Raw genomic sequence first — 26,420 nt, forward strand, 5'->3', positions numbered from 1 at the left:
CCCTGGGCTTTCTCTTTTATTTTTGTTCAAAGCTAGTATTGAACCACTTGAGATACAGCTCCACTTCTGGCTTTTTGGTGGTTAACTGGAGATGAGTCTTATCTGGGTGATCCTCAGATGTCAATCTCCTGAGTAGCCAGAATTACAGTTGTGAGCCACTAGTGCCCCACAAAAGTTTTTTTTTTTTTTAACGTATCTTTCCATTGGGGGTAACATGTATATACACATACCTTAGTTCTTGGAGTAAAATATAATATTGGTAGCACAATTCAGGTTTCTGTATAGGTTTTATGAAACTGGCATGCTTTAACAAACCAAACAATGTCGTTTTTGTTAATGCACAGTGCCTCACTGCAAGGACCTACTGTTGAACATTCAGAAAAAAACAACTTCAAATTCAAATAACTTGACGATTTACCTTTACATGGCTACCTTACTAAAACATTTTTTAGGGAATTGATTCATACATTGCAGTAGTTTGCTGCAGGTTAAAAAAAAATCCATTCTGCACAGCAGGATTTGTTTTCTGGTTTCATAGTTTATATGTTCTCTAACTTAGGTAGTCCCTAAACATAATGCCTTAAAATTTTGGGATTTTTTTATTTTTATTTTTTGCCAGTCCTGGGGCATGAGCTCAGGGCCTGGGCACTGTCCCTGAGCCTTCTTTTGTTCAAGGCTAGCATTCTACCACTTGAGCCACAGTGCCACTTCTGGCCTTTTCTGTTTATGTGGTAGTAAGGAATTGAAGCCAGGGTTTCATGCATGCTAGGCAAGCACTCTACCACTAAGCCACATTCTCAGGCCACTGTTTGGGATTTCTAAACCATATGACACTTCTCTTGCCTTTAGTGTTAGAAAGGGTAGCATACTCTCATAATAAACATATCTCAACCCCAAACTGCAGATCTTTAAAAAGTCTCTGTGTTCTTGGTTTCCTTGTTTTTCAGAAAGGATCTTGGTAATATATGTGGATTAGGCTGACCTGAAACTGGATCTTTCTACCTGAGCCCCTACTACCTCTTCCCAGTGCTGAGACTCTAGGCATGTGTCACAGGTTGCCTTGGATTTTTTTTTTTTTGTTGGTCGTGGAGCTTGAACTCTGGGCTTGGGCGTTGCCCTGTGCTCTTCAGCTCAAGATTAGCACTCCATCACTTGAGCAACAGCACCACTTCCGGGTTTTTGGTGGTTAATTGGAGATGAGTCTCATGGAGATTCCTGCCTCGGCTGGCTTAGAACAGTGACCCTCATATCTCAGCCTCCTGAGTAGCTAGGAGTGAGTGAGTAGCTAGGAATAGCTAGGAGTGGCCTGAGCTGGTGCCCAGCTTTGGGTTTTTTTTAATGTTTACCATTTCAACTCTCTTTTTTCTTTTGAAAATGCTGCATTTATTGAGTTGAAGATGACATACTCAAAATGAGATCTCAATATTTTTCAAAGTGATTTATGAAAACAACACACTCACTGGATTTCTATGTGTAATGACACAGCATTCATGGTAACAGAACCTCTGCTCTCTTTGACTAGATACTCCACAATATCAATTACAAGTCAGTTGTTTTTGGAATTCTAAATGTACCTAAAACTTAAGGGTCTGTATGAAAATGCAAGATATTTACTAATAGATTCTGGTATGCTCACAAGTAGTTCTGCATCCCAGATTCAGAGATTGAAAATGTAATTTAAGCTACTGCATTACTGACACAGAACAGTAGTAGCTCCCTTAGAATTTTAACAGAATTTTTTCACGTGTAGGCAAATGCTAGCTATTCTAAGACTGGTATTAGAAAGTTATTTCAAATGTTGCAGAACACACTCCAGTATTTGTCTTAACAAAACAAAATAAAAATATGCAAGCATAAATCCTACAACGTGATGGCAAGGCTTTTCTCTGAAGAACAGCTTGTTTGCAATTCTTGCCGGATTCACTAAAAGCAACTAAAATGATTAAGCAAACTTCTCTAAGCAAGACTGCTGACACAAAATTATTGTATACCCAATAGGACTTTATGTTCTTTAATTGAAAAGGACACTAAAAAGAGTAATTGTGGACTTGACTTTTTTTCTCAAGAGCTTTCTGGGGAAGTGGGAGAAAAATCACAAAAGATGTAAAGACATCCAATTAAGTTGTTTTAGCTTTTATTATATTAGTATTATGAAATACTGCAGGCTATATTTTATCAAGAAAGTCTTGGATTTATTGATAATGCTATGAGATACCTTCATGCTTCTGGAAGACACGATGCTTGGATTTTGAAGGGCTAAACTAGAGGCAACCTCCAAGTGTTCCCACTGAAATAGAAGACTAATAGTTATTGCCTTTCCTCCAAAAACACTCTTCAGGTTTTACCAATCACCCTTTCCTTATCCCCATCTTCGAGACGAGTAATTTGGCACTGCAAAAAAGTTCCTGCCACAATTTCGGCCCAGTCCTACAGGCGTCATTTCTAAAATACCCAAATTCGTTTCAATCCAGACAACTGCTAGCTAAACCAGGTGGGTGCAAGTCCACCAAGATGTCCGCAGAAACGCTTAGGAGGACAAGCTACCACAAAGCCAGCTTGGAGACATTTGACGAATGGCCTGCACTGACTGTCCTTTGAGGTAATTATCTAAGGAAGGAACACTCCAAGAGAATGCGCGCGTCAGGTTCTCCCGGACGCCCAAAGGGCGTGTGCTAAGGACAGGGATGAAATTCAGCCCCGTTTCGATCGCCCTCCCTGAGAGGTAAGAAACCGCCCACTGCGTGAAAGCCGGCGGGGGAGGCCTGGCGCAGCCGCCGCCGGGGCCGCGCTCTGCGGAGAGGCCGTTTCCCTGAGTCACGGAGAGGGCGGGAGGCTGGGCCCGTCCGCCCGCGCCACGTCCTCTTCTCAGTCCGCGACTCGGTCGAAATACAGAAGGACTGCCAGGGCCTCAAGACGGCCCCCCATCAGACCACCTCATTCCCAGAAGACTCCGCATCTCCCTCCCTGACCCCCGCCGTCCATGCTGGGTAGCCACCAGCCGACCCTTCCCCACCAGCGTCACGTGCACCTGGAAGTGCGTGGGTGGGACTTCAAAGCGCCAACGGAAGTGACGTCGGTCTTCTCGAGTCGCATGATGTGGCAAAATGTAGAAAAAAAAGGGGGGGGGGAGGAGGGAGAGAGAAACCCGAAGCTGGAGAAAGTGATGAGTCTAAAAAAAGTAGTCCCTGGGTTCCTCTATTCCACTCCCGTCGCATCAGTGAAGGGAGACTCTAGGCGCACTGCGCTCCGAATTCCTGCGCCCGACCGCGGCGCGGCGCGGCGCTCGCGGAGGGGTACCTATAAAGGCTGAGGGCGTGAGTGGAGAGGCGGAGTTCTGTCACCGGGATCCATCCGCAGGGCTCAGCCGTTTCCGGAGTCTGCGCTGCGCCCGGTTCCGCCATTGCGGCTCTCCCGGCCCCAGGAGCCTCCGCCCCCGACCCGAGCTCTTTCGTCTGCCTGCCAGTTTCCTGCGTCCCCGGAGAGTATCTTGCTGAGCCCGACCTCCCCCCCCCCTTCCCCCTTCTCCTCCTCTCCCTCGGAGAGCCCGGGCAGCCCCTGGCCCCAGCCCCAGTGACAGGAGGACATCATACCTCCCGACCGCGCCATGGCCCAGATTCTGCCAATTCGTTTTCAGGAGCATCTCCAGGTGCGGCTGGGCCCGGACTGGGGAGGGCCCTGGGGAGGACGGTGGGAAGGAAGGAGCCGAAGTCTGGTTTCGAGCGGGACCGAGGGGAGGGGAGCGGAGGGAGGGGGCCTGGTTGTCAGTCTCTGGCGTAGATGGAGGAAGGGGGCCCTCGGTCTCGGACAGCTTAAAAGGGTTAAAACGGTACGGGACGTGGTTGGAAATGACGATTCGGGGTGCAAAGGGCGGCGAGGCCAGGCCTGAATTCGGCTGGGCCTTCAGCTTCCTGGATGGCAAGACCTGCGCATACTAACTTCCCCCCTTCCTCATTTCACTCGGTTCATTCATTTGGGTAGGAGGGTGGGAAGGGGGGGGTTTCCTCCTGTCGCAGAATTCTCGTCACCCCTGGGCCAGCGCAGAGCTGTCACCTTCTTCTGCTCTAATCTTTCTCTCCTGTCTGCACCCTGGAGTTGTGTGGCTGGTGGGTTGGGGAGGAGCAACCTTTTTCATCCTCCCTCTGCGGCGCCCAACTGAGAAAGGCACCTTCCCCGGAGGGGGGGGGGGAGGGTAGGGGGGGGGGGAGGGTAGGGAGGGGGGGGGAGAGGAATGGCGGTGCTTCGACTCTGGCCTTCCCGGAGGCAGTAGGAACAGAAGGTCACCGAAGGAACTGTGAGGGGATTGAATGAGAGGACGTATTTCTTGGGGCGGTGTCAGCCTCAGAGTGTGTGAGGTCAAGGTCCCTAGGGAAACTTGCGTGGTTTTTTTTTTTTTTTCCTTTCTGGATTTCTCCGGTGGAGGGGGTCGTGTAAGGTCCTAGCCACCCCCCCCCTCCACCTTTGATTGTGGAAGAATTATTTGGGAATCATCCCAGGGAGTTCTTCTGGAGTCCAGCAGGTAGTAGGATTATTGGGGCGTTTGTACTTCCTGTGGACTGCTTGGAGTTACACAGAGCCTGGGGATAGAGCCTGCTTGGAGATTTGCAGGGTTAGTTGATCTGTAACTGGCTTCTTTTTGAATAGGTTCTACAGTTCTGCCCCCCACTGGGCTTTATCCTGGAGGCAACATACTGTAGTCTAATCTGACTGCAAGCCTGTGATCAGCCTAGGCAGGTGACCATTGGAGGGTTCACTGAATTAAGCCTCTCTTGAGCTTTCCAATTTTCCTAGTTCCACCAATCCCAGGTTTTAATTTAACAGAATAATTTATTATCAATTTGTTTTCCACTTCAATATCTTTAATGGAGCCTACTTCAAACTCTGAAGGCTTATTTCATGAGGATGCAGTGGTTTGACATACACTATTAGTAGACTATTGGACACTTTTATCATTGAAGACAGATTTTATCTACTTCCACTTGTAGAAAGACCTAGTAAGGTTTAATATTCAGGCTGTGGGTAAAATAATTTTATTATTGCTTTATAGATATTACCACGATTGCTTTCACTAGCAAGAAATTTTAAGACTGAAATGTTAATAATCTTTTCCTCTAAAACAAATGCAACTTTTATAATCGTTACTAGTTTTTAAATAATTCATTTGACCTTTGCAATAAAACACTACAAAAGGTTTAAAAATGTTAGGTGACAATATAAAGAGGTTATTTTTCCAACAGGATTGAAGTTTGTGGTTGCCTCTGTTAAAAATATGGTAGTCAATGAGTGTGGAAAGTTAGGAAGATACAGTGAAGAGCAAACATTGGCTTGTTATCACACTACAGTATATTTGAAAAATACTTGTGAACAAAATGTATGTAAACTAGGTACAACTGCTAATAATTTCACATGAAAGAGGTTTGTCTCACTGGTAAATCTTACTTGATTAGTGATGGTTTGAGTTACAGCTTTTTTATTTCTATCTTTAATAGAAATGAGTTGTTAACATGGTATTATATATTGGAAACTAACCTTATCCTAAGTAAAGATAGATTTAAAACAGGTGTGATTAGTAAGTTGTTCAAAGTTTCTGAACTTTAGACATCCATTTTTTGGAGTGCTTAGCCATGCTTAAATTGGAGGTTAGCTAGTATGAGGTTAGTAGATAGTGATTAGTGTTATACACAAATGCCCAAATCATCAGCCTCTTCCAGGATAATATATCTCTTGACATCACTTTTTCTTTTTTTTTCTTTTTTTTTGGTCAGTCTTGGGGCTTGAACTCTGGGCCTGGGCGCTGTCCCTCAGCTCTTAAGCTCAAGGCTAGTGCTCTACCACTGAGCCACAGCGCCGCTTCTGGTTTTCTGGTGGTTTATTGGAGATAAGAGTCTCATGGACTTTCCTGTCTGGGCTGGTTTTGAACCATGATCCTCAGATCTCAGCCTCCTGAGTAGCTAAGATTACAGGCATGAGCCACTGGCGCCCGGATCTTGACATCACATTTTATCTTCTCCTTTTAAAGAATTAATAAGGATTATTTTGATTATTGTCTTAGGTCTTTGACCTCTGCCTGAGCCTCTGTCAGTTTTCTAAGTGGCAGAATGTGTTCTGCAACACTGGGGATAAAAAGCAGAAAAAGGCTAGGTACTGGTAGCTCATCCCTATGAGCAGTTTGGAGCCAGTACAAGCAGAAAAGTTTATGAGACTCTTCAATAAACTACCAAAAGCCAGAAGTGGAACTGTGGCTTCAGTGGTAGAGCACTAGCCTCGAGCAAAAAAGTTCAGGGACAGCACCTGGGTCTGGTGCTGGAGCCCCAGGAACAGCATGTGCATCTATGTGTGCATATGTGCACGTGTGCATACACAAGATAGAAACAAGAAATGAGGAACTTGAGTGTGAGTAAGCTTGTGAAACTTCAAAAAGTGAACTGTGCACCCCCCCCACACCTATAACGTCCACATAAAGAATGTGTCATCAAGGTTTGGAACGACATTGAATGTTAACATATTACATTTTTGAGGATTCTGTTTTCATTTTGTAGATTGATAGCAGCCAATAACTAAGTGCTTGTTTCAGCATGACATTGCCAGAGTTGCGGGTAGTGAACAAATTCTGGACTACTAAGAATTGCTGCACTTCTCAATTCTTGGGATATTAAGTGCTTTAGGCCAGCTAGCAAATTCTTTTGTAATCTTGGGGTGCTTTAGATTTCCAAATAAAGATTTTTCCCTTCTTCCCTCCCTCCGCTTTCTTTTTGTCAGTCATCATGCTTGAACTCTGGACTGGGGCACTGTCCCTGAGCTTTTTTTGCTCAAGTCTAGCACTACCACTTGAACCACAGCACCACTTTCCAGTTTTGTGGTGGTTAATTGGAGATGAGAGTCTCACTATCATTCCTGCCCAGGCTGGTTTTTTTTTTGTTGTTGTTGGTCCTGGGGCTTGAACTCTGGGCTTGGGCGCTGTCCTTGTGCTCTTCAGCTCAAGGTGAGTGCTCTACCACTTGAGCCACAGTGCCATTTCTGTTTTTTCTGGTGGTTTATTGGAGATAAGAGTCTCACGGACTTTCCTGCCCAGGCTGGCTTTGAGCCCTGATCCTCAGATCTCAGCCTCCTGAGTAGCTAGGATGACAAGGGTGAACCACTGGTGCCCAGCCTCCCCCCCACCTGTTTTTAGTGTTGATCCATAAATACAGGCATGGAGTGTGTTGTAAATAGTAGGGATTCTTGCTAAGGTTATTTTCATTTGCTGCAAAGAGAAAGCAATTATTTCCTCCCTGAGATTTGATATATACTCAGGGGGACTGCTGGAAAGAGATACACTTTATGGAATTAATCTGCAGTCTACCCTTGGAATAGTTTTAAAACATTCTTTTCATAGTTTTCTTACAAGTCAGTTTACTCAATTTTTAAGGAATATGACATTTAGTGAAATATTTTTACTCAGATAAGTAAATAATTCAAAACATGGATCTAAGTGTTTATAGAAACACCAAACATGATGTTAGTGTGCAGTGAAATTGGTGATCTTAGAAACCTCGAACCTTGTACTTTGCTTTTATAAGTTCCATTTATATTTGGTCCTCAGCTTCTTTGCAAAATTATTATTAAATTTTATATTCAGCCCTATAGGGTTGATAGTTGAATTACATTTAATTGATTTTTTTTTTCTGATAGTGTTGGTGATGTGGTTCCTTGTGTTACTGCTCAGTAGAAAAGTTCTCTTCAATGATGGAAATGTCTATTAGCGAACAAGAATATTGAGCACTTGAAATGTGGCTAATGTGACTGAGAAACCAACTAGTTTATTTTATTTCTATTTAATTAATTTAAATGCATACAGCAAGCCTGGCATCAGTGGCTCATGCCTGTAATCCTTGAAGGCAGCCTGGGCAAGAAAGTCCATGAGGTAGAGAGCTATGGTTCAAGTGGTGGAGTCTTGAGCATAAAAGCTCAGGGACAGCATCCAGATCCCAAGTTCAAGCCCAGGACTAGCAAAATAATAATAACAACAACTACTACTACATGTGGCTATTGACTACCAGCATTGGACTGCTTAGTTAATTATAGGCCACACTGATGTACTTTGGAAGATTGGAGATTGATCTAACTATGCTTGAAATATTTTGCTAGCTAAAGTTAAAATCATTTGTTATCCAGAACTGTTGGTTGAATGCTGTCTTTTATGGGAGGGGTGATGATACATATGACTAATGACTGGAGAGGACAGCAGCAGACTTTGAGAATCTGTTAGGTCTATAATGTGGCTAGTACTTTTCAGATCTTCACTGAATACTACTCTTCTGTCCCCCACTACCACCTTCTTAACATTTGAAGAAAGTGAGACTCAAGGTAGTTCCTGGGGACCACAGTATCAGAATGGGATTTATTTTTATTTTTTTCCAGTCCTGTGTCTTGAACTCTGGGCCTGGACACTATCCCTGAGCTTCTTTTGCTTAAGGCTAACACTTGCCACTTGAACCACAGCGCTACTTCCAGTTTTCTGGTTGTTAATTGGAGATGAGAGTCTCGCTGTCGTATCTGCCCAGGCTGGCTTTGAGCCCTGATCCTCAGATCTCAGCCTCCTGAGTAGCTAGTGTAAGCCATTGGTGCCTAGCTATTATATGGGATTTCTGACAAAAATATTTCAAAGAAGTGAAATGACTTTTTCTTTCTTTATTTGTGGGGGGGGGTGCACGCATACACGTGTGCACACGCTTATCCTGGGGCTTGAACTCAGATCTCAGATCCTAGGTGCTGTCCCTGAGCTTTTTTTGGGGGGGGGGGGCGGGGTCAGGCATGGGTCTTGAACTCTGAGCCTGGGCACTGTCCCTGAGCTCTGTCTCTTCAGCTCAAGGCTAGCACTCCACCACTTGAACTACAGTACCACTTCCAGTTTTCTGGTGGTTACTTGGAGATAAGAGTCTCACGGACTTTCCTTCCCTGGGCTGGCTTTGAACTGTGATCCTCAGATCTCAGCCTCCTGAATAGCTAGGATTACAGGAGTGAGCCACCGGTGCCTGACCTGGAATGACTTTTCTTAAACAGGGTCTTGCTGTTTAGCACACATTGTCTTGGATCTGGTTCTACAGTCCAGGCTGGCCTCCATTTACTCCCTTATCATCTTAAGTGCTGAGACTTTTGGTCTTATATCATCATATAAACAGAACGACCATATTTAAGAGAAATGATATAGTGCCCAATTGTTTTTTTCTTCTGTTGGACTTTGGTCTAGAAAATTCTACTTAAGCCAGGTGCCAGTGGCTCTTACCTGTAATTATAACTACTCAGGAGGCTGAGATCTGAAGCATGGTTCAAAACTATCTTGGACAGGAATGTCTGTGAGACTTCTTTTTTTTTTTTTCCAGGGCTGAGGACCGAACCCAGGGCCTTGCGGGTGCCCTTCTGCTGGGCTAAACCCCCAGCCCCTAAAAAATTTTTTTTGTTGGTTGTGGGGCTTTGAACACTGGGTCTGAGCACTGCCCCTCAGCTCTTCAGCTCAAGGAGAGCGCTCTACCACTTGAGCTACAGTGCCACTTCCTGTGAGACTTATCTACACTAAATTACCATAAAAACTGGAAGTGGAGCTGTGGCTCATAGAGTGCTATCCTTGAGTTAAAGAAGCTCAAGATAACACCCAGACCCTGAATTCAAGCCCCAGGACCAGCACCCCTTCCCCCTCCCCCCCCCCCCGCAAAAAAAAAGAGAAAGAATTCTACTTGTTTAAAATATAATTAATTAAATGATGCTATGGACAGAATTTTAGTTTGGGGATTGTGGAACCTAGTGCTGTGTAATAGAAAAATAATATGATGGGCTGGGAAGGTGGCTTAGTGGTAGAGTGCTTGCCTCACATGCATGAGGCCCTGGATTCGATTCCACATAAGCAGAAAAAGCCGGAAATGGTGCTGTGGCTCAAGTGGTAGAGTGCTAGCCTTGAGCTGAAGAGCTGAGGGACTGTACCCAGGCCCAGAGTTCGGCCCCACAACCGACCCCCCCCCCCAAAAAAAAAAAAAATCCATGTATAATCATTAAAAAATTTTAGTGTCCATTAGTAAAAGTAAAATACAGGTGGAGTAAATTTTAATGCATTTTAACTCATTCCCAAAATATTTAAGCAGGTAAGCAATATAAAATTTACTGTGTTGGGGGATGGGAAGGTGGCTCAGTGGTAGAGCGCTTGCCTTGCATGCCTGAGGCCCTGGGTTCGATTCCTTAACACCACATAAGCAAAAAGAAAAAAGCCGGAAGTGACTGTGGCTCAAGTGGTAGAGTGCTAACCTTGAGCTGAAGAGTTGAGTGAGGGACAGCGCCCAGGCCCAGAGTTCAGGCCCCACGACTGTACCCAAAAAAAAAAAATTTAAAAAAATACTGTGTTATCTTTCATTTTCTTGTTCTAGACTTTTAAATTTGATGTGTATTTTACATTCTGCATTTTAACTCAGACCCTAGTTTCATTGGAAATACTTAATTTGTGTCCAAAAATACTTGATCTATATCCTAAAAGTATTACTGGGAAAAGCGTATTTGCATACATACATTATTCTGAGCACATTATTCTGAGCTGAATTAGTTATTTAATTTTAATTAAGTTAAACTAAGTCACAAGTCATGTTTAATTATAAATCTTATAGTGTGTGATCTTTCCTTGTATACTTTTGGTACATTATTAACTAGTGTTCATTGATCATATATATTTGAGAAACCTAATGACGCATGTTTAATAAAATACTCTTGGCATGCTAGTCTGGCTTTTGTTAGCATACTTATATGCTTTCTTTCAATAAAAGGTCTTGCTAGAGCCTGGCACTAGTGGCTCATGGCCTATAATACTAGCTACTCAGGAGGCTGAGATCTGAGGATCACGGTTCAAAGCCAGCCCAGGCAGGAAAGGCTGTGAAACTCTTTTTTTTTTTTTTGTCGGTCGTGGGGCTTGAACTCTGGGCCTGGGCGCTGTCCCTCAGCTCTTCAGCTCAAGGTGAGTGCTCTACCACTTGAGCTACAGCGCCACTTCCGGTTTTCTGGTGGTTTATTGGAGATAGGAGTCTCACGGTCTTTCTTGCCCGGGCTGGCTTTGAACCACGATCCTCAGATCTCAGCCTCCTGAGTAGCTAGGATTACAGGCGTGAGCCACCAGCGCCCGGCTAGGCTGTGAAACTCTTATCTATAATAAACCACCAGAAAAACCGGATGTGGTGCTGTAGCTCAGGTGGTAGAGCACTAGCCTTGAGCTGAAGAGCTGAGAGACAGCGCCCAGGCCCAGAGTTCAAGCCTCAGGACTCACCAAAAAAAAAAAAAAAAAGGTTTTGCTGTATAACCCAGCTGCCCTCAATTTGTCATCTTTCTACATCTGCCTCCTATAAATGTTTTTAAGGTGATAATATTGAAGTCAGTATACGTAAGTGGAAATAAGTTCATTGTTTTTAATTTAATGTTTTGTGTTAGAATGAAGCTGTTTTTCTAAATTAATATTCATATATGCTATGTTTAAACTAGCTTCATGAAGTTAGCTTGTCTTTGTGCCAAAGTAAAGATTTTTATTGCATTGTCATCTTCCATTCCACACCTCCTGCCCTGTGTGGCTAATAACACTCTTAACTTGAAGGGATGGCTGGACGTTTGGATTTGAATGTATTAAGCAAACATCTGTCAAATATGGGTTTTATGAATTTCTTACTTTGCGTTGTGGAAGACATAATTTGTTCTGCTTTCAAGAGAATACCACCAAATCTTAATTGTCCATAAGTCTAGAATACAAAATCTAAATGCCTTGAGTGTTACAGAGATGCGAGTACCTAGCATGTGCTAAAAACCTGCTCCTTTATGTTCATTATGTTAGTTAGTAAGAGAACCATTTTGGGTTGGTGGGGTTACCTTAATTGATAAGACAGGGTTGTTGAAATTTTTTGGTTTTTTTTTTTGGGGGGGGGGGTCCGGTCATGGGGCCTGAACTCTGGGCCTGGGCACTGTCCTTCAGCTCTTCAGCTCAAAGCGAGTGCTCTACCACTTGAGCCACAGCGCCACTTCCGGCCTTTTTTTCCTGCTTATGTGGTGCTGAGGAATCGAACCCAGGGCCTCATGCATGCAATGCAAGCGCTCTACCACTGAGCCACCTTCGCAGCCCGAGGATTGTTGAAGTTATAGTAGTTAATTTACAGTCTCACAATTAATAAGTTCTCAGTCTTTAATATTCTTTCAATTTGACAAGGTGCCTCATTTGGTCAGTATTTTGTATAATTTGAACTGCAAAATACACCACAGTTGTATCTATGCTGTGGTGTTCTTCAATGTACATTTTCTAGTATCAGTTTGTTTTTAGGTAATAGTTCTGTTTTGTTTTGAGTTAGAATCTTACTATGTACCCCAGGCTGTCCTTGAACTCTCCATACACCTGTCTCAGCCTCCCAAATACTGGGATTTTTAGACATGCAACAACAGGACCAGCACAGCCAATATTTGACTTTATATCTGAAACTATTATCAAGATATCTTCTTAGAAGGTTTTCAACTAATTTCCTAGTGATAAATGATGCAAAATGATTAGGATCAAGTTGGCTTGTAACCATAATTATTTTATGATTATATCCCTCTCTTATAACAACTGGGACTTTCCTGTAGACTTCCTTAATGATGAGAGTGATGTATTCCATTCTGAAGCCACTTTTGAAGGTAGAAAACTGCTTTCAATTTTACTGTATATTCATGTTTTTGTGTGTACACTAAAAGATAGAACTCATGAGTAATTGTGCTTGAGGAGGATATGCGGGGAGGAGGGAGGGAGAATAGTAGATGAGTAGCTGATCATACTTACTTGGTTCCAGTGTCGTAGTAATGGAGTACAGCAAGTAATAGTATTTGCTGTTCTGAATCATTAGGTAAACATAGACTTGTAAATTCTAAAGAAAACAACTTTCAAAGATTGCTTCTGAATATATAGACAAAGTGCCGCCCTATACATGTGAAAAACTACATTTCATTTAAATTTAATCAGCAGTGTGATTCTGGAAAATGTTCTCAGATGTTTCACCTGGCTTTATCAGGTTTTTAGCTTGCCTCAACTTCCTCATTTATTAACGCATACTTTTTGGTAATGGTGATGTTAGGCTATGTAATATAAGTTTGTTGTAAAAAGCATTCATACTTAGTTTTTTTTGTTTTGTTTTGTCGGTTGGGGCCTGAACTCTGGGGCTGGGCACTGTCCCTCAGCTCTTCAGCTCAAGGCTAGTGCTCTACCACTTGAGCCACAGCACCACTTACAACTTTTTTTTGCTTATGTGGTGCTGAGGAATTGAACCCAGGGCCTCATGCATGCAAGGCAAGCACTCTACCACTGAGTCACCTTACCAGCCCTGATACTTAGTTTTTACAGACACTTAAATATTAGTTCTTCCCTGTTACTATGTAGGAGTCTCCTTTTTACAGTAGAGGTGGATAAAAATGCCATGCTAAAGGAAAAACTACAATGTCTCCAGTTATTGAAACCAAGATCTTGAAGTTACACTGATCTCTTCCCTCCCTATTTTGTACATCCAGATCATTTCTGGGGTAGGGAAAGGAAGAACCTGTATAATGATGAATCCAGAGGTCCAGGGACCAGGGATCATAATAGATGAAAATAGGAGTTGATTCAGGGGTTACTTTGATTTATTTCTGATCATTTGCTCATCTGATAAACTACTGAAAATTGAGGGATAAAGACCATATATAAAGTAATATATAACTTACAAATAGATAAGCTAGTCTAACTTTTAATAGATGTCATTATTTGAAGATGACTACATGGCCTACAACTCATTTCCCCACTCTACAATATTCTATATTTGACCATTTTTAACTATGGACATAATACCTAAAAATTCATTTACCACAAATTCTTAAGGAAAGAATTTCCTGATGAAAAGCTTTACTAACTCTCCAAAAGTTTGAGTCCTCCTCATAGTTCTATTTTGAACATCTAACCAATTGTGTAGCAGAAGCTACTGTAGATGTGAAAGCACTTGGATTTCAAGGTTATATGGCTCTAATAATTTCTCCTGTGTACATGTTTCACAATCGAAACTACTAGATGTCACAAACATCTTAAGTATCCACTGACAAACAATTCATTAGCAGTGTGTTAATGGGGATAATAATATCCAAAGTCAAGTTTTACATCCAAGTTGGGGGTGGGGGGGAACTGTTGAAATACAGGTGGAAATATTTTTTTTTTTTGGGGTCTGGTCATGGGGCCTGAACTCTGGGCCTGGGCGCTATCCCTCAGCTCCTCAGCTCAAGGCTAGCGCTCTACCACTTGAGCCACAGCGCCACTTCTGGCTTTTTTCTTTTTGCTTATGTGGTGCTGAGGAATCGAACCCAGGGCCTCAGGCATGCAAGGCAAGCACTCTACCACTGAGCCAACTTCCCAGCCCTATAAAGTGCTTTTATAAAGCACCTTAGAGTATTCATGAGGGCATTAATAACAAAAAATACTTTTGAATAGAGTATTTGTCTATTTTCTGTTGGTATAGCAAAGTGCTTGAGGCCAGGTTAATTTATAAAAAAGGAAGTTTATTTGGCTCATGGTTCTGGATTCAAAAAAGGCCAAGAGCATTGTTTGGCATCTGCAAGGGCCTTTTTACTGTATCATATAAGGGCAGAGCATATCCCTTGGATCTGTCTGTCTGTCTGTCTGTCTGTCTGTCTGTCTGTCTGTCTCTCTCTCTCTCTCTCTCTCTCTCTCTCTCTCACACACACACACGTCATGGGGCTTGAATTCTTGAATTTAGGACCTGGGCACTGTCCCTGAGTTCTTTCCTTTACTCAAAGCTAATGCTTTATGACTAAGCCACAGCGCCACTTCCAGTTTGTGAGTGGTTAATTGGAGATAGAGTCTCAGGGATTTTTCTGCTCAGGTTGGCTTCAAACCATGATCCTCAGACCTCAGCCTCTTTAAGTAGCTAGGATTACAGGCGTGAGCCGCTAGTGCCCACCTGTCTTTTATAAAGCCACGGTAGGGACCTTTGCTGACTTTATTTAATCCTTGTTATCTGCATATGTTAGTTACTTTATGTAATCAAAATATCTGAGAGAAAAGCTTAAAGGAGGAAAGACTATTTTGGCTCATTTCAGAGGGTTTAGTCCATGGTTGCTTGGCCTCATGAGCTTGAGCAGAGCATCATGGCAGTAGAGGTTATATACCTTATGGCCATCCACTAGGAAGTAGAAAACAAGAAGAAACCGGGGATCATATCTGACATATCTGACATATCTTGTGATCTTTTTCCTCCAACTTAGTTCCACATCCTAAAGTTTCCAAAACCTCCGAAAATAGTACCACTAAGTGGGAATGAAGCCTTTCAACACATGAGTCTGAGGGAGACTGTTCATAAATATATCACAGACTCAACTTCCAATACATTAACATGAATTTGGAGGTTAGGTTTTCAATACAAGAACGTTTAAACTGTAGCAAAGAATGGTAAAGTATAGCAAAGTTGCTTCTGAAACGTGAAGTAAAAAAAACAGTATTTTATAGTTAAATTATTTTTTTCCTTTTTTTCTTTTTTTGTGCTGATGTTGGGGCTTGAACTCAGGGCCTGGATGCTGTCACTTAGCTTTTTTGCTTAAGACTGGTGCTCTGCCACTAGAGTCTCAGAGACTTAGCTGCCCAGTCTGGCTTTGAACCAAGATTTAGGGCATGTAAATGTTCTTTTTTCTTTTTGGGGGGGGGGGGGTCCAGTCATGACCCTGAACTCTGGGCCTGGGCGCCCACAAGCACCACATAAGCAAAAAGAAAAAAGCCAGAAGTGGTGCTGTGTCTCAAGGGTAGAGCGCTAGCCTTGAGCTGAAGAGCTGAGGGACAGTGCCCAGGCCCAGAGTTCAGGCCCCACTACCGGACCTCCCTCTCCCCCCCCCCCCCCAAAAAAAAAACCCTACATGTAAGGGATTAGCAAAAGGTAAGCGAGTTTTTATTTGTTGCTCACAATTGGTGGGGCCAGTGAAAACAATGGTTGGTATCCTGTTGATGAAGAACTGAAAGAATGCTGATTCTCAGCATTTTTTTTCATTTCCTGTAGAATAGAGCAACTGCAGTTTTTATTTGACATTCTTCTGGTTTCCAGGAAGGGCTCAGTGTAGTAACTCCTCAGCATTTTTTTCAGATTGATATTAGGAAGTTAGAACATGTTTAGGAGTTTTCAAAGGAAACTGCTGAGTGAAATACTTGGAATAGGAAGTTAACCAAATCTTGAAGTGCCACATATTTAAAAATATGTTTACAAAGTATCAGCAGGTCTCTGAAATTATTGGCTTTTTTCTGTATTTTCAACACTTATTAAATCCTTACCAAAATATAAAAATAACTTACAGAAAAAATAACTGAAAATAGGACCATACATAGAGCACTTACAAAATTGCTTTATATGAAATTCTAGTAAAACATGCATACTTCCTGACAGTGTAACTATTAAATGAAACAAGAACTATCTGGAAAGTGTAAAGCCAAGCACCGATTGTGAAACATAAGTTCTTCGTAATACTGTCACAAATGCCTGCTTCAATGCATTTTAATTTTCAGCTGATAAAAAGCTGGTAAAAGCTGTGCTCCAAGTTTACTAATCAGTCATTAGGAAGCAAATTCCTTGAGTGTGCTTGTAGAGAAGCCAATTTCTGATGGATTTCTGTCTGATTTTTTTTTCCTACCGGATAAAATAGGTTTAAAGCAAGCATATTACTCTGTAGGCACAAACACAATTGTATTGGTTACTGAGATATGGATGGAGCCTTTGTGTTAACGGAGAATTGTCTTTTGCTAGATGGAGAATTGAGCATTGTAAAACTAGTATAGTTTTATTTGGTTACCATTTCCCTCCTGCCCTTTTTTTGTGGTACTGGGGATTGAACTCATGATGTTGAGCTTGTTAAGCAGATTGTCTACTACTTGAGCCATGCTCCCAGCCCTTTTTACTTTAGCTATTTTTTTGAATAAGGTCTCACCTTATGCCTGGACCACAATCTTCCTTTGTATGCTTTTGGTGAGGTTGGAGAGATGTCTATCACCATTCCCAGCCTTTTATTGGTTGAGATGGGGGTGAGGGGGAGTGTCTTGAAAACTTTGCTCAGGCTGGCTTTGAACTCTGCCATCTTCCCAAGTAGCTAGGATTACAGATATGAGCCACACCTGGATGTTTTTTGCCCTTCATAATGTATATTACTGGGTTAAGTAGTCTTTCCTTACCTCTCTTTCCTCCCTTCCTTCCTCCCTTCCTTCTGCTGCTTTCTTGTTTTTTGAAATTCTAAATATTAAATACAGAACTTTATCATACTAGGCAAGTAGTCTATAGAGCTACAGCTCTATCCCATTTGTTTTAACAATATTTTCATAGTTGGATCACTAATTATTTAATAAGAGACTGATTTACCACCTCTGGGTTGTCTGATTGCTAGTTATTTGTTTTTAACTTCTTCCAGATCAGACTTTGAAACTTGGAAGTTCTAATTTGTTTCTTACTCACTTCTCCTTATTTTGTCTGAAAGTTTGTGTATGATCATTTCCATCTCTACCAACTGTCCTCCATACTTTTCCAAAGTTTAGTGTAAAAACACCTTTTCTTGGGGCTAGGAAGCTGGCTTAGTGGTAGAGTGCTTGCCTAGCATACATGAAGCCCTGGGTTCGATTCCTCAGTACCACATAAACAAAAAAAGCCAGATGTGGCATTTTGGCTCAAGTGATAGAGTGCTAGGCTTGAGCAAAAAGCAGCTCAGGGACAGTGCCCAGGCCCTGAGTTCAAACCCCAGGACTGGCAAACAAACAAAAAACTACATATATTTTCTTTTTTGGCCTCCCAAGAAATATTTATGAAAATAATGTCATCCAGTGCAACTGTGTAATACTATACTATTACTTTGTGCAGTACAGTGCAGTAGCCATTGGCTGTTAAGCACTTGAAATATGACTTATAATGAAGGAACTAAGTTTTAAATTTAAACTAACTTAAAATTGGCCACATGGGCTAGTGGCTAACATATTGGAAAATGCAACAAACCTCTTACTCATCTTTTTTTTTTTTTTGGTCGGTCATGGGGCTTGAACTCTGGGCCTGGGCGCTGTCCCTCAGCTCTTCAGCTCAAGGCGAGCGCTCTACCACTTGAGCTACAGCGCCACTTCCTGTTTCCTGGTGGTTTATTGGAGATCGGAGTCTCACGGTCTCTCCTGCCCAGGCTGGCTTTGAACCGCGATCCTCAGATCTCAGCCTCCTGAGTAGCTAGGATTACAGGCGTGAGCCACCAGCTCCCAGCCCACTTACTCATCTTTAATTGGACAGGCATCCAACTTATTTATTCCTCATCTACAGAACATTAAGTATTATGCTTAAAATGTATAAGTCCATGACTCGATTTGTTTTCTAAAAGTTAAGACCATTATGAAGTTGTATTCTTCCTGTTGTACAGGTAAATTGTCTAATAAAGTTCTAGTCCATACATCTATTTAATGATGATGATTAATTCATTTTTAACAACTTTTAAGTTTTTGCAAGCTTTTGTAAAAACTGAGGTGAGTTACATAACAACACCTAGATTAATTTTTTTTTCTATTTTTACTTTTTAAATTTTGCTTAACTATCTTAAAGATACTTAGTCTTCATGACAACATTTTACTTAGGCTTGCACCTTAAAAAATGACATTTTAAAATGGGGTCTCTATGTTGCCCAGGGTGGTCTGGAATATGCTATGCAGTCCAGGCTTGATTTGAACTTGTGGTTCTCTGGCCACAACTTTCTGGATGCTAGGATTTCTAAGGACAATTTATAATTAGGATATTATTGTCAATGTATAATTTTAACAACTCTTGAATATTTGAAAACAGTCCAGATTTTTCTTATTGTAACCAAATGTTAGTTTGTCTAAATCAGCATCTAAGAAAGATCTTCATGTTACTTTTAGCTATTTTAAAGTAAATGATTTTCATTTTTGGATTTACTTTACTTATATTCATCAACTGTTAACTAACTCTTAGGTGTTAGAGGGAATACAGTTGCACTGTTTCCTATGTTGACTTGGAACTTAGTTTTCTGAGATTACAGAAATATGCCAGCATGCTCAGCCTGTGAACATTTATTTGTTTGACTTGGGTTCTTACGTCTTTCTATGTTTTTTATACAGAACTATATGAAAGTAATTGTCCAGGCTGGGAATGTGGCTTAGTGGTTTACCTAGCATGCATGAAGCCCTGGGTTCTATTCCTTAGTACCACACACACAAAAAAACAGAAATGGTGCTGTGGCTCAAGTGATACAGTGCTAGCCTTGAGCAAAAGAAACTCAGAGACAGTGCCCAGACCCTGAGTTCAAGCTCCAAGACTGACCAAAAAAAAAAAAAAATTATAATGAGACAAGAAGTCATTATAACATAGGCTAGCCCTTAGCTCTTCATCTTTCTGCCTCCATGTCCAGAATACTGCAGATACAGGCATATACAACCATAACTGTATTACATCTTTTCTGTTTTTTTAACCTTATTATTTTTATTAATATATATTTGTATCCACTTAGATTTTCTCTTAATCTGCAGTTGTCTTGAAAAATAATTTATGGTGTAGACATAGTAAAAAGAATGTTGTCTTTCTATGTAAGAAGATCCTATACTGTCATTTTAGAAAGGAATATTAAAGATCAGTGACTTCTAGAAGATGATTTCATTATTTTGACCAACTTTATGTTTAGTTAGCCAGTGTAACTTGGAAATTGTAAGTTAAAAGGTAAGGAAACACTGGCAAGGTTTTTGGCTTTGGAATGGTGAGTGTGTGTGTGTGTGTGTGCGTGTGTGTGCGTGCGTGTGCGTGCGTGCATGTGCGTGTGTGCACGTGCTAGCTTGTTGGTAAATGTGCTGTCTTTCCATTTTTGTCCATTTCTTAGTTTTGAGCTCTTTAGTGTAGAGAGGTTTTGCTTGACTTTTTTTGTTTGTTTTTTGCTGTCTTGGGATTTGAGTCAGGGTCTTGGTGCTGGCTAAGCAGGTACTTACCTCAGCTGCCTCTCCATCCCTTTTTTCCACTGATTCTTTTATTTTTATTTTTTGCCAGGCTTGGGGCTTGAACTCAGGGCCTGGGCACTGTCCCTGAGCTTCTTTTGTTCAAGGCTAGCACTCTACCACTTGATCCACAGCACCACTTCCGGCTTTTTCTGCTTATGTGGTACTACAGAGCCGGGGCTTCATGCATGCTAGGCCAGCACTCTACCACTAAGCCACATTCCCAGACCTCCACTGATTATTTTTGAAATAGGGTTTTATTCTTAGGCCCATTCCTGAACCTCATTCCTGCTACTTTATACTTCCTACAGTGGCTACAGTTGTACATTACCATGCTTAGCTTCTTCCGTTAAAATGGAATCCTAGCTCTCAAGTAGCTAGGATTACAGGGGTGAGCCACTGTTTTCTGGTTTGTTTTGTTTAGACACTGGCATCTTTTTATATATAGCACAGGCTGGGTTCAAAGTTTTAATTGTTCTGGCTCCACCTCTGGAGAGTGCTGGATTATAGGCTTGAGCCATCAGCCAATCTTAATTTTTTTTGGACCATCCCAGGGCTTTGACAGTGCCTTGGGCACTGTCCCTGACTGAGCTTCTTTTGCTCAAGGCTAGCACTCTACCACTTGAGCCACTGAGCCACTTCTGGCCTTTTCTCTTTATGTGGTGCTGAGGAATCGAACCCAGAACTTTGTGTATGCCAGACAAGCACTCTACCACTGAGCCACATTCCCAGCCCGCCCAATCTTAATTTTTTTTAATGATATTAACCTAATGCCATCAGTTTGTATTAGCTTTACCAGCTTCTTCTTCCAGTAGAGGTATCATAGTAATATTTGCTGTTTGTTAAAAAGCTTTAGCTAAATATGCCTCTAAAAAGAGTAAGTTACATCTGACAAGGTTTTGAAGATTCTTTTCTTTACAATTTAGTTAGAGAAGAATTAGAAGTTTTTGTTTCTGTTTTTGTTTTGGGGGGGGGGGGTCATGAGGCTTGAACTCTGGGCCTTGGTGCTGTCCCTGTGCTCTTCAGCTCAAGGCTCGCACTCTACCACTGGAGTCATAGTGCCACTTCCGGTTTCTGGTGGTTAATTAGAGATAAGAGTTTCACAGACTTGCCTGCCTGGCTTTAAACCTCGATCCTCAGATATCTGCCTCCTGAGTAACTAGGATTACAGAGAATTATAATTTTTCTTTTTCAAAAATAAAACAAGGCATTTTTGCAGTCTTGAATAAATGAAGCTCTGAGAGACCAGTAACCAATTATCAGTAGTTAAAAGAAATTCACACCCACAAGTGTAACTAATCTATGGACAGCTGAATTACCAGATAATGCAGCAAGAAAGTTAACTTGGAGCTAGCCTGAAGTACTGAAGTGTTATAGTCTGAGTAGTATTTATTGGAATCCTTACAGTGTGTTAGACTTTGTTGTCAGTGCTTTACATTAAATCTTTACTACTATGAGAATAGGTACTATCCTACCAGATATTTCAGAGGAGGAATAATACTCTTAATAATAACATTTATTTACCTATGGGCATTTTAGTGGCAGAACTGGGACTATATCCACACATTCCGTTTCTTTGGAGAAATCCACAAAAGCATTTCTAGATGAAACTTGTACTTGATAATCAGTTGTACGTTTGTGCTGCTTGAACTGTCGGCCTGGGTGCTATCCTTCAGCTCAAGGCTGGCACTCTACCACTTAAGCCACAGCACCCCTTCCAGTTTTCTAGTGGTTTATTGGAAATAAGTTTCCTGCCCAAGCTGGCTTTGAACTGAGATCCTCAGATCACAGCCTCCTGAGTAGCTAGGATTACAGGCGTGAGTAACCGGTGCCCAGCTTGAAGTATTTCTTACTACAAAAACTGAGAATTCGGGGCTGGGAAGGTGGCTCAGTGGTAGAGCGCTTGCCTTGCATGCCTGAGGCCCTGGGTTTGATTCCTCAGCACCACATAAGCAAAAATAAAAAAAGCTGGAAGTGGTGCTGTGGCTCAAGTGGTTGAGCGCTAGCCTTGAGCTGAAGAGCCGAGGGACAGCACCTAGGCCCAAAGTTCAGGTCCCACGACTAGACCCCCCCCAAAAAAACAAAAAACACTGAGAAATGCTTCTCCCCTCCCCCATGTTAATCCAAATCGAGAGGAGAGGGGAAAGGAAATGTTTTGTATAATTTATAACTAACTCCAGAGTATTCCCAAATTTTGTATTGGCTGTTTATTTACTTTTTGGAACCTAAGTTTAAACTGTCAAGTCCTAAAGTAGTGTCACTTGCTGACCAAAATTTAGTCTGGGAACTCAGTTATCTATAAAGAGAAAGAAACAGTTTATAATTAATATGCTTTTTTGTTTTGTCGGTCGTGGGCCTTGAACTCTGGGCCTGAGCGCTGTCCCTCAGCTCTTCAGCTCAAGGCAAGTGTTCTACCACTTGAGCTACAGCGCCACTTCCGGTTTTTTGATGGTTAATTGGAGATGAGTTTCACAGACTTTCCTGCCTCAGATCTCAGCTTCCTGAGTAGCTAGGATTATAGGCGGGAGCCACCGGCGCCTGGCTTTAATATGCTTTTATACATTTTTCCCACGTTTTTTGAAAAGAGGAGAATGGGAATATATACTTTCCGGTGCTATAGAATACCTCTAGTATGTAAAAATATATCTTAATTGCTTGAGGAAGAGAGGTATTAATAGAAAAATGGGGTGGGTGGCTTTTCACGGTACTGTACTCTTACACACTTTAAATGCTGTACCATATACATGTGATAACTGAAAAGGAGCATTTTTTATTGGATTCAAGTTTGTTGATGCCATATTCTTAGAAAAAAGTTTATTCTAGAAAATTCAAAGTATATTTTAAAATATGCTTTAAAAGAAGCAACATTTTGGCAATTGAGAGAAAAAAATGGCTATAGTTTAGGTATTATGTATGATTTCTGAAAATATTGTAAATTTGGAGAGTACTGTATGTCCTTTAAATTTACCTGTGGTTTGTTTCACAGTCAATTCAATTCCTGTGGTAGAGATAATTAAGAATATTTTATAGTTAAAGTATGTTGCTTCGAAAAGTAAACATGTTTAAAGTATATTTTGAAGCTGGATGCCAGGAGCTTATGCCTGTAATTCTAGCTACTTCAGCAGGCTGAGATCTGAGGATCACTGTTCAAAGACAGCCCAGGCAGAAAGTCTATACAACTTTTATCTCCAGTTAATCACCTAAAAAGCTGAAAGTGGAGCTGTGGCTCAAGTGTTAGAGCTAGCCTTGAGCATGAAAAGCTCAGGGACAGCTGAGTTCCAGGCCCTGAGTTCAAGCCCCATGATTAGCTCTGTGTGCGCGCACACGTATGTGTGTGGGGGTGGGTGTGTAGTTTTAATTTACAAGTATTACTAGACTAGTTAACTACATGGTAATGCTTTATATGTTTCTACTTTTTGTGTGTGTATGTGTCAGTTGTGGGGCTTGAACTCTGGGCCTGAGCACTGTCCCTGTGCTCTTCAGCTCAAGGCGAGCGCTCTACTACTTGAGCTATGGCGCCACTTTCTAGTCTTAAGGGTGCTTCTAAGCCAGGGTTACAATTAATAGTGACTGCTCATCTTGTTAGTCTTTGTTTTCCCATATTTCCATTTTGAATATGTCACAGGAAAATTGGTAAGTGGTTTGGGCATTTGTTTTTAAAGTAATAAGGGATACAATCTTAACCAGTTTAAAGAGGCAGAAGCAAATGCAACTCTTGTTAACTAATGGGAACAGATGGCTTGAATTCTGTCAATTGCCAACAACTAGGAAAGGCTTTATATGATAGAGCAGTTCTCTATTTAGTTATGTAAATGGTCATTTAAATGTTTTGTTTGAGGCAGTGTTTCACTATACTGTAGCCCTGCCCTGGAACAGTATTTCTTTCTGCCTCGGCGTCCCAAGTACCTAGGATTACAGGCTAGTACTATCATACTAAGTTAGTTATATAGTACTCTTGGGTGTTTACCAGTTCTCTACTGTTTAATTTTTTGGGTTTTCTTTCTTTTTTCTTTCTTTTTTTTTTTTTTGGCTTGTTTTTGAACTCAGGGCCTGGGCACTATCCATGAGCTTCTTTTTGCTCAAAGCTAGCACTCTACCACTTTGAGCCATAACACTGCTTCCAGCTTTTTCTGTTTATGTGGTACTGAGGAATCAAACCCAAGACCTCATGCATGCTAGGCAAGCACTCTACCACTAAGCCACATTCCCAGCCCTAATTTTATGTTTTTGAAATAATGAAATATGCCCAATCTGCTTGGAGTATTTTGAATATATATATATATAGAGAGAGAGAGAGACAGAGACAGAGACAGAGACAGAGACAGAGACAGAGACAGAGACAGAGAGAGAGAGTATATATATTATTTATTTTTGGTCAGTCATGGGGCTTGAACTCTGGGCCTGGGCACTATCCAAGAGCTCTTCAGCTCAAGGATAGTATTCTACCACTTGAGCCACAGCGCCACTTCTGTTTTTCTGATGGTTTATTGAAGAGAAGAGTCTCATGGACTTTTCTGCCCAGGCTGGCATTATCCCTTGATCCTCAGATCTCAGCCTCCTTAGTAGCTAGGATTACATGTGTGAGCCACTGGCGCCCAACCATTTCTTTTCTTAAATTTGTTTTAAGCCTGCTTCTGAAATTGAAGGATAAGAGGACTTGTTAGAATCTATTCTTGATTCAGATTATAGTGTGTCTAGTGTATATTCTTGCTTTGCTTTTGTTTTCTCTTGACTGATATTGTCTTCACTCCATATTTTCCAAATACTGAAGGACTTAAACAGTGACTGCTAAATTCAAAAGTACTATTGATAAAGAATTGGTAGATAAGAGACATATAGTTCTTACAGAATAGTAACATAACACATTGCTGGGCTAGGAATGTGACTCAGTGGTAGAGTGCTTGCCTCAAATGCATGAGGCCCTGGATTTAGTTCCTCAGCACCACATAAACAGAAAAAGCCAGAAGTGGTGCTGTGGCTCAAGTGGTAGAGTGCTAGCTTTGAGCTGAAGAATTGAGGGACGGTGCCCAGGCCCAGAATTCAGGTCCCACAACTGGCAAAAAACAAACAAACAAACAAAACATTGCTTTTAGGCATTTAATTGTATGGACTCCATTAGCCATTGGGTTATTTCTCCCCATTTTTGTAAAGTTACTATTATCCATTAATCCTTCAAGAGTCTAAAGAATCTCTGCTCAGCTGGGCATGGTATAACACATGTATTTATGCCATAATCTTAGTGCCTACGAGGCTGGAAAATCACTTGTTTAAAGTCAGTCTATATAGTGAGTTGCAGTCTTGAATGAAAAATACTCTCTAAAAAATAGATGTATATACCTCCCCTGAAACTAAACGGATAACTTAAGTCTGTAAAAGATTTCTCTGAAAATCCCTCATAGTCCCTTTGTATGTTTGGGGGATTCACATTTATCTTCTCAGTTCTAGAAAGTAAATATAAGTTAAAGTCAAGAAGTAATTTATTGTAACCAAATTAATTATAAGTTACACATTTTATTATAAGTTACATATTTCATTTGCCTTGCATTATAGAATCTACTTGAGCTTGTAAAGCTGGTTAATATTCTACTTTAGAACTGTGTTTATAACTGGTTAGTTATTTGACTCTTTGCCCCTGAAACTTCAGTGTCTTAAGTTACTGTAACTACACTATGCCTGAAATCAATGATTAAAGGAAAGTGAAAATAAAGCATAGCCTCTTAATCTTTTCTTTTGGGTATAAGAGTGAGTGGAGTGCGTGCGTGCGTGCGTGCGCGTGTGTGTATGTGTGTGTGTACGTGTGTGTGTGTGTGTGTGTGTGTGTGTTGTGAGTCACGGGACCTGAACTTAGGGCCTGCACTGTCCCTGAGCTTTCTTCAAGGCTAGCACTCTACAACTTGACCTTGACTACAGTTCCACATCCAGCTTCCAGCTTTTTGGTAACTAATTGGAGATAAGAATCTCATAGACTTTCCTGCCCAGGCTGACTTCAAACTGAAATTCTCAGATCGAGGCCTCCTGAGTAGCTAGAATTACAGGCATAATCCATTGGAGTCTGGCCCTTAGTCTTTTTTTTTTTTTTTTTGTCTGTCGTGGGGCCTAAACTCTGGGCCTGGGCGCTGTCCCTCAGCTCTTCAGCTGAAGGCTAGCGCTCTACCACTTGAGCCTCAGCCCTACTTCTATAGCTTTTTCTGGTTATATGGTGCTGAGGAACCGAACCCAGGGCCTCATGCATGCAAGGCAAGCACTCTACCACTGAGCCACCTTCCCAGCCTCTGGCCCTTAGTCTTAATGCTGTATCTTACTTGGATATTGTCCTAGTTATTTTTAAGCACCAGTTAGTACAAAATTTGGCAAAAAGATTTAGATAAAATGCCGTTGATTTGAGCCAGCCAGTCTACTGGTGGTCATTAAGGAAGGAAATTAT

The 26,420-nt window shown here is 41.5% G+C and overlaps 1 protein-coding gene across 2 annotated transcripts in view; it reads left to right on the plus strand.

The window, feature by feature from the left end:
- Positions 1-3,324: 3,324 nt before the first annotated feature.
- Positions 3,325-26,420, plus strand: part of Cltc (clathrin heavy chain) — a 72,822-nt gene continuing 49,726 nt past the window's right edge. For both annotated transcript variants that reach the window (XM_070027052.1, XM_070027053.1), the window contains exon 1: positions 3,325-3,646. In XM_070027052.1, the coding sequence (XP_069883153.1) occupies positions 3,605-3,646 (42 nt within the window). In that variant the 5' untranslated portion in view covers positions 3,325-3,604. The remainder of the gene's footprint in view (positions 3,647-26,420) is intronic.

The sequence above is a fragment of the Dipodomys merriami genome, unplaced genomic scaffold (assembly GCF_024711535.1).
Source record: "Dipodomys merriami isolate MVZ:Mamm:240054 unplaced genomic scaffold, mDipMer1.0.p SCAF_19, whole genome shotgun sequence".
In the NCBI taxonomy this organism is placed as follows: Eukaryota; Metazoa; Chordata; class Mammalia; order Rodentia; family Heteromyidae; genus Dipodomys; species Dipodomys merriami.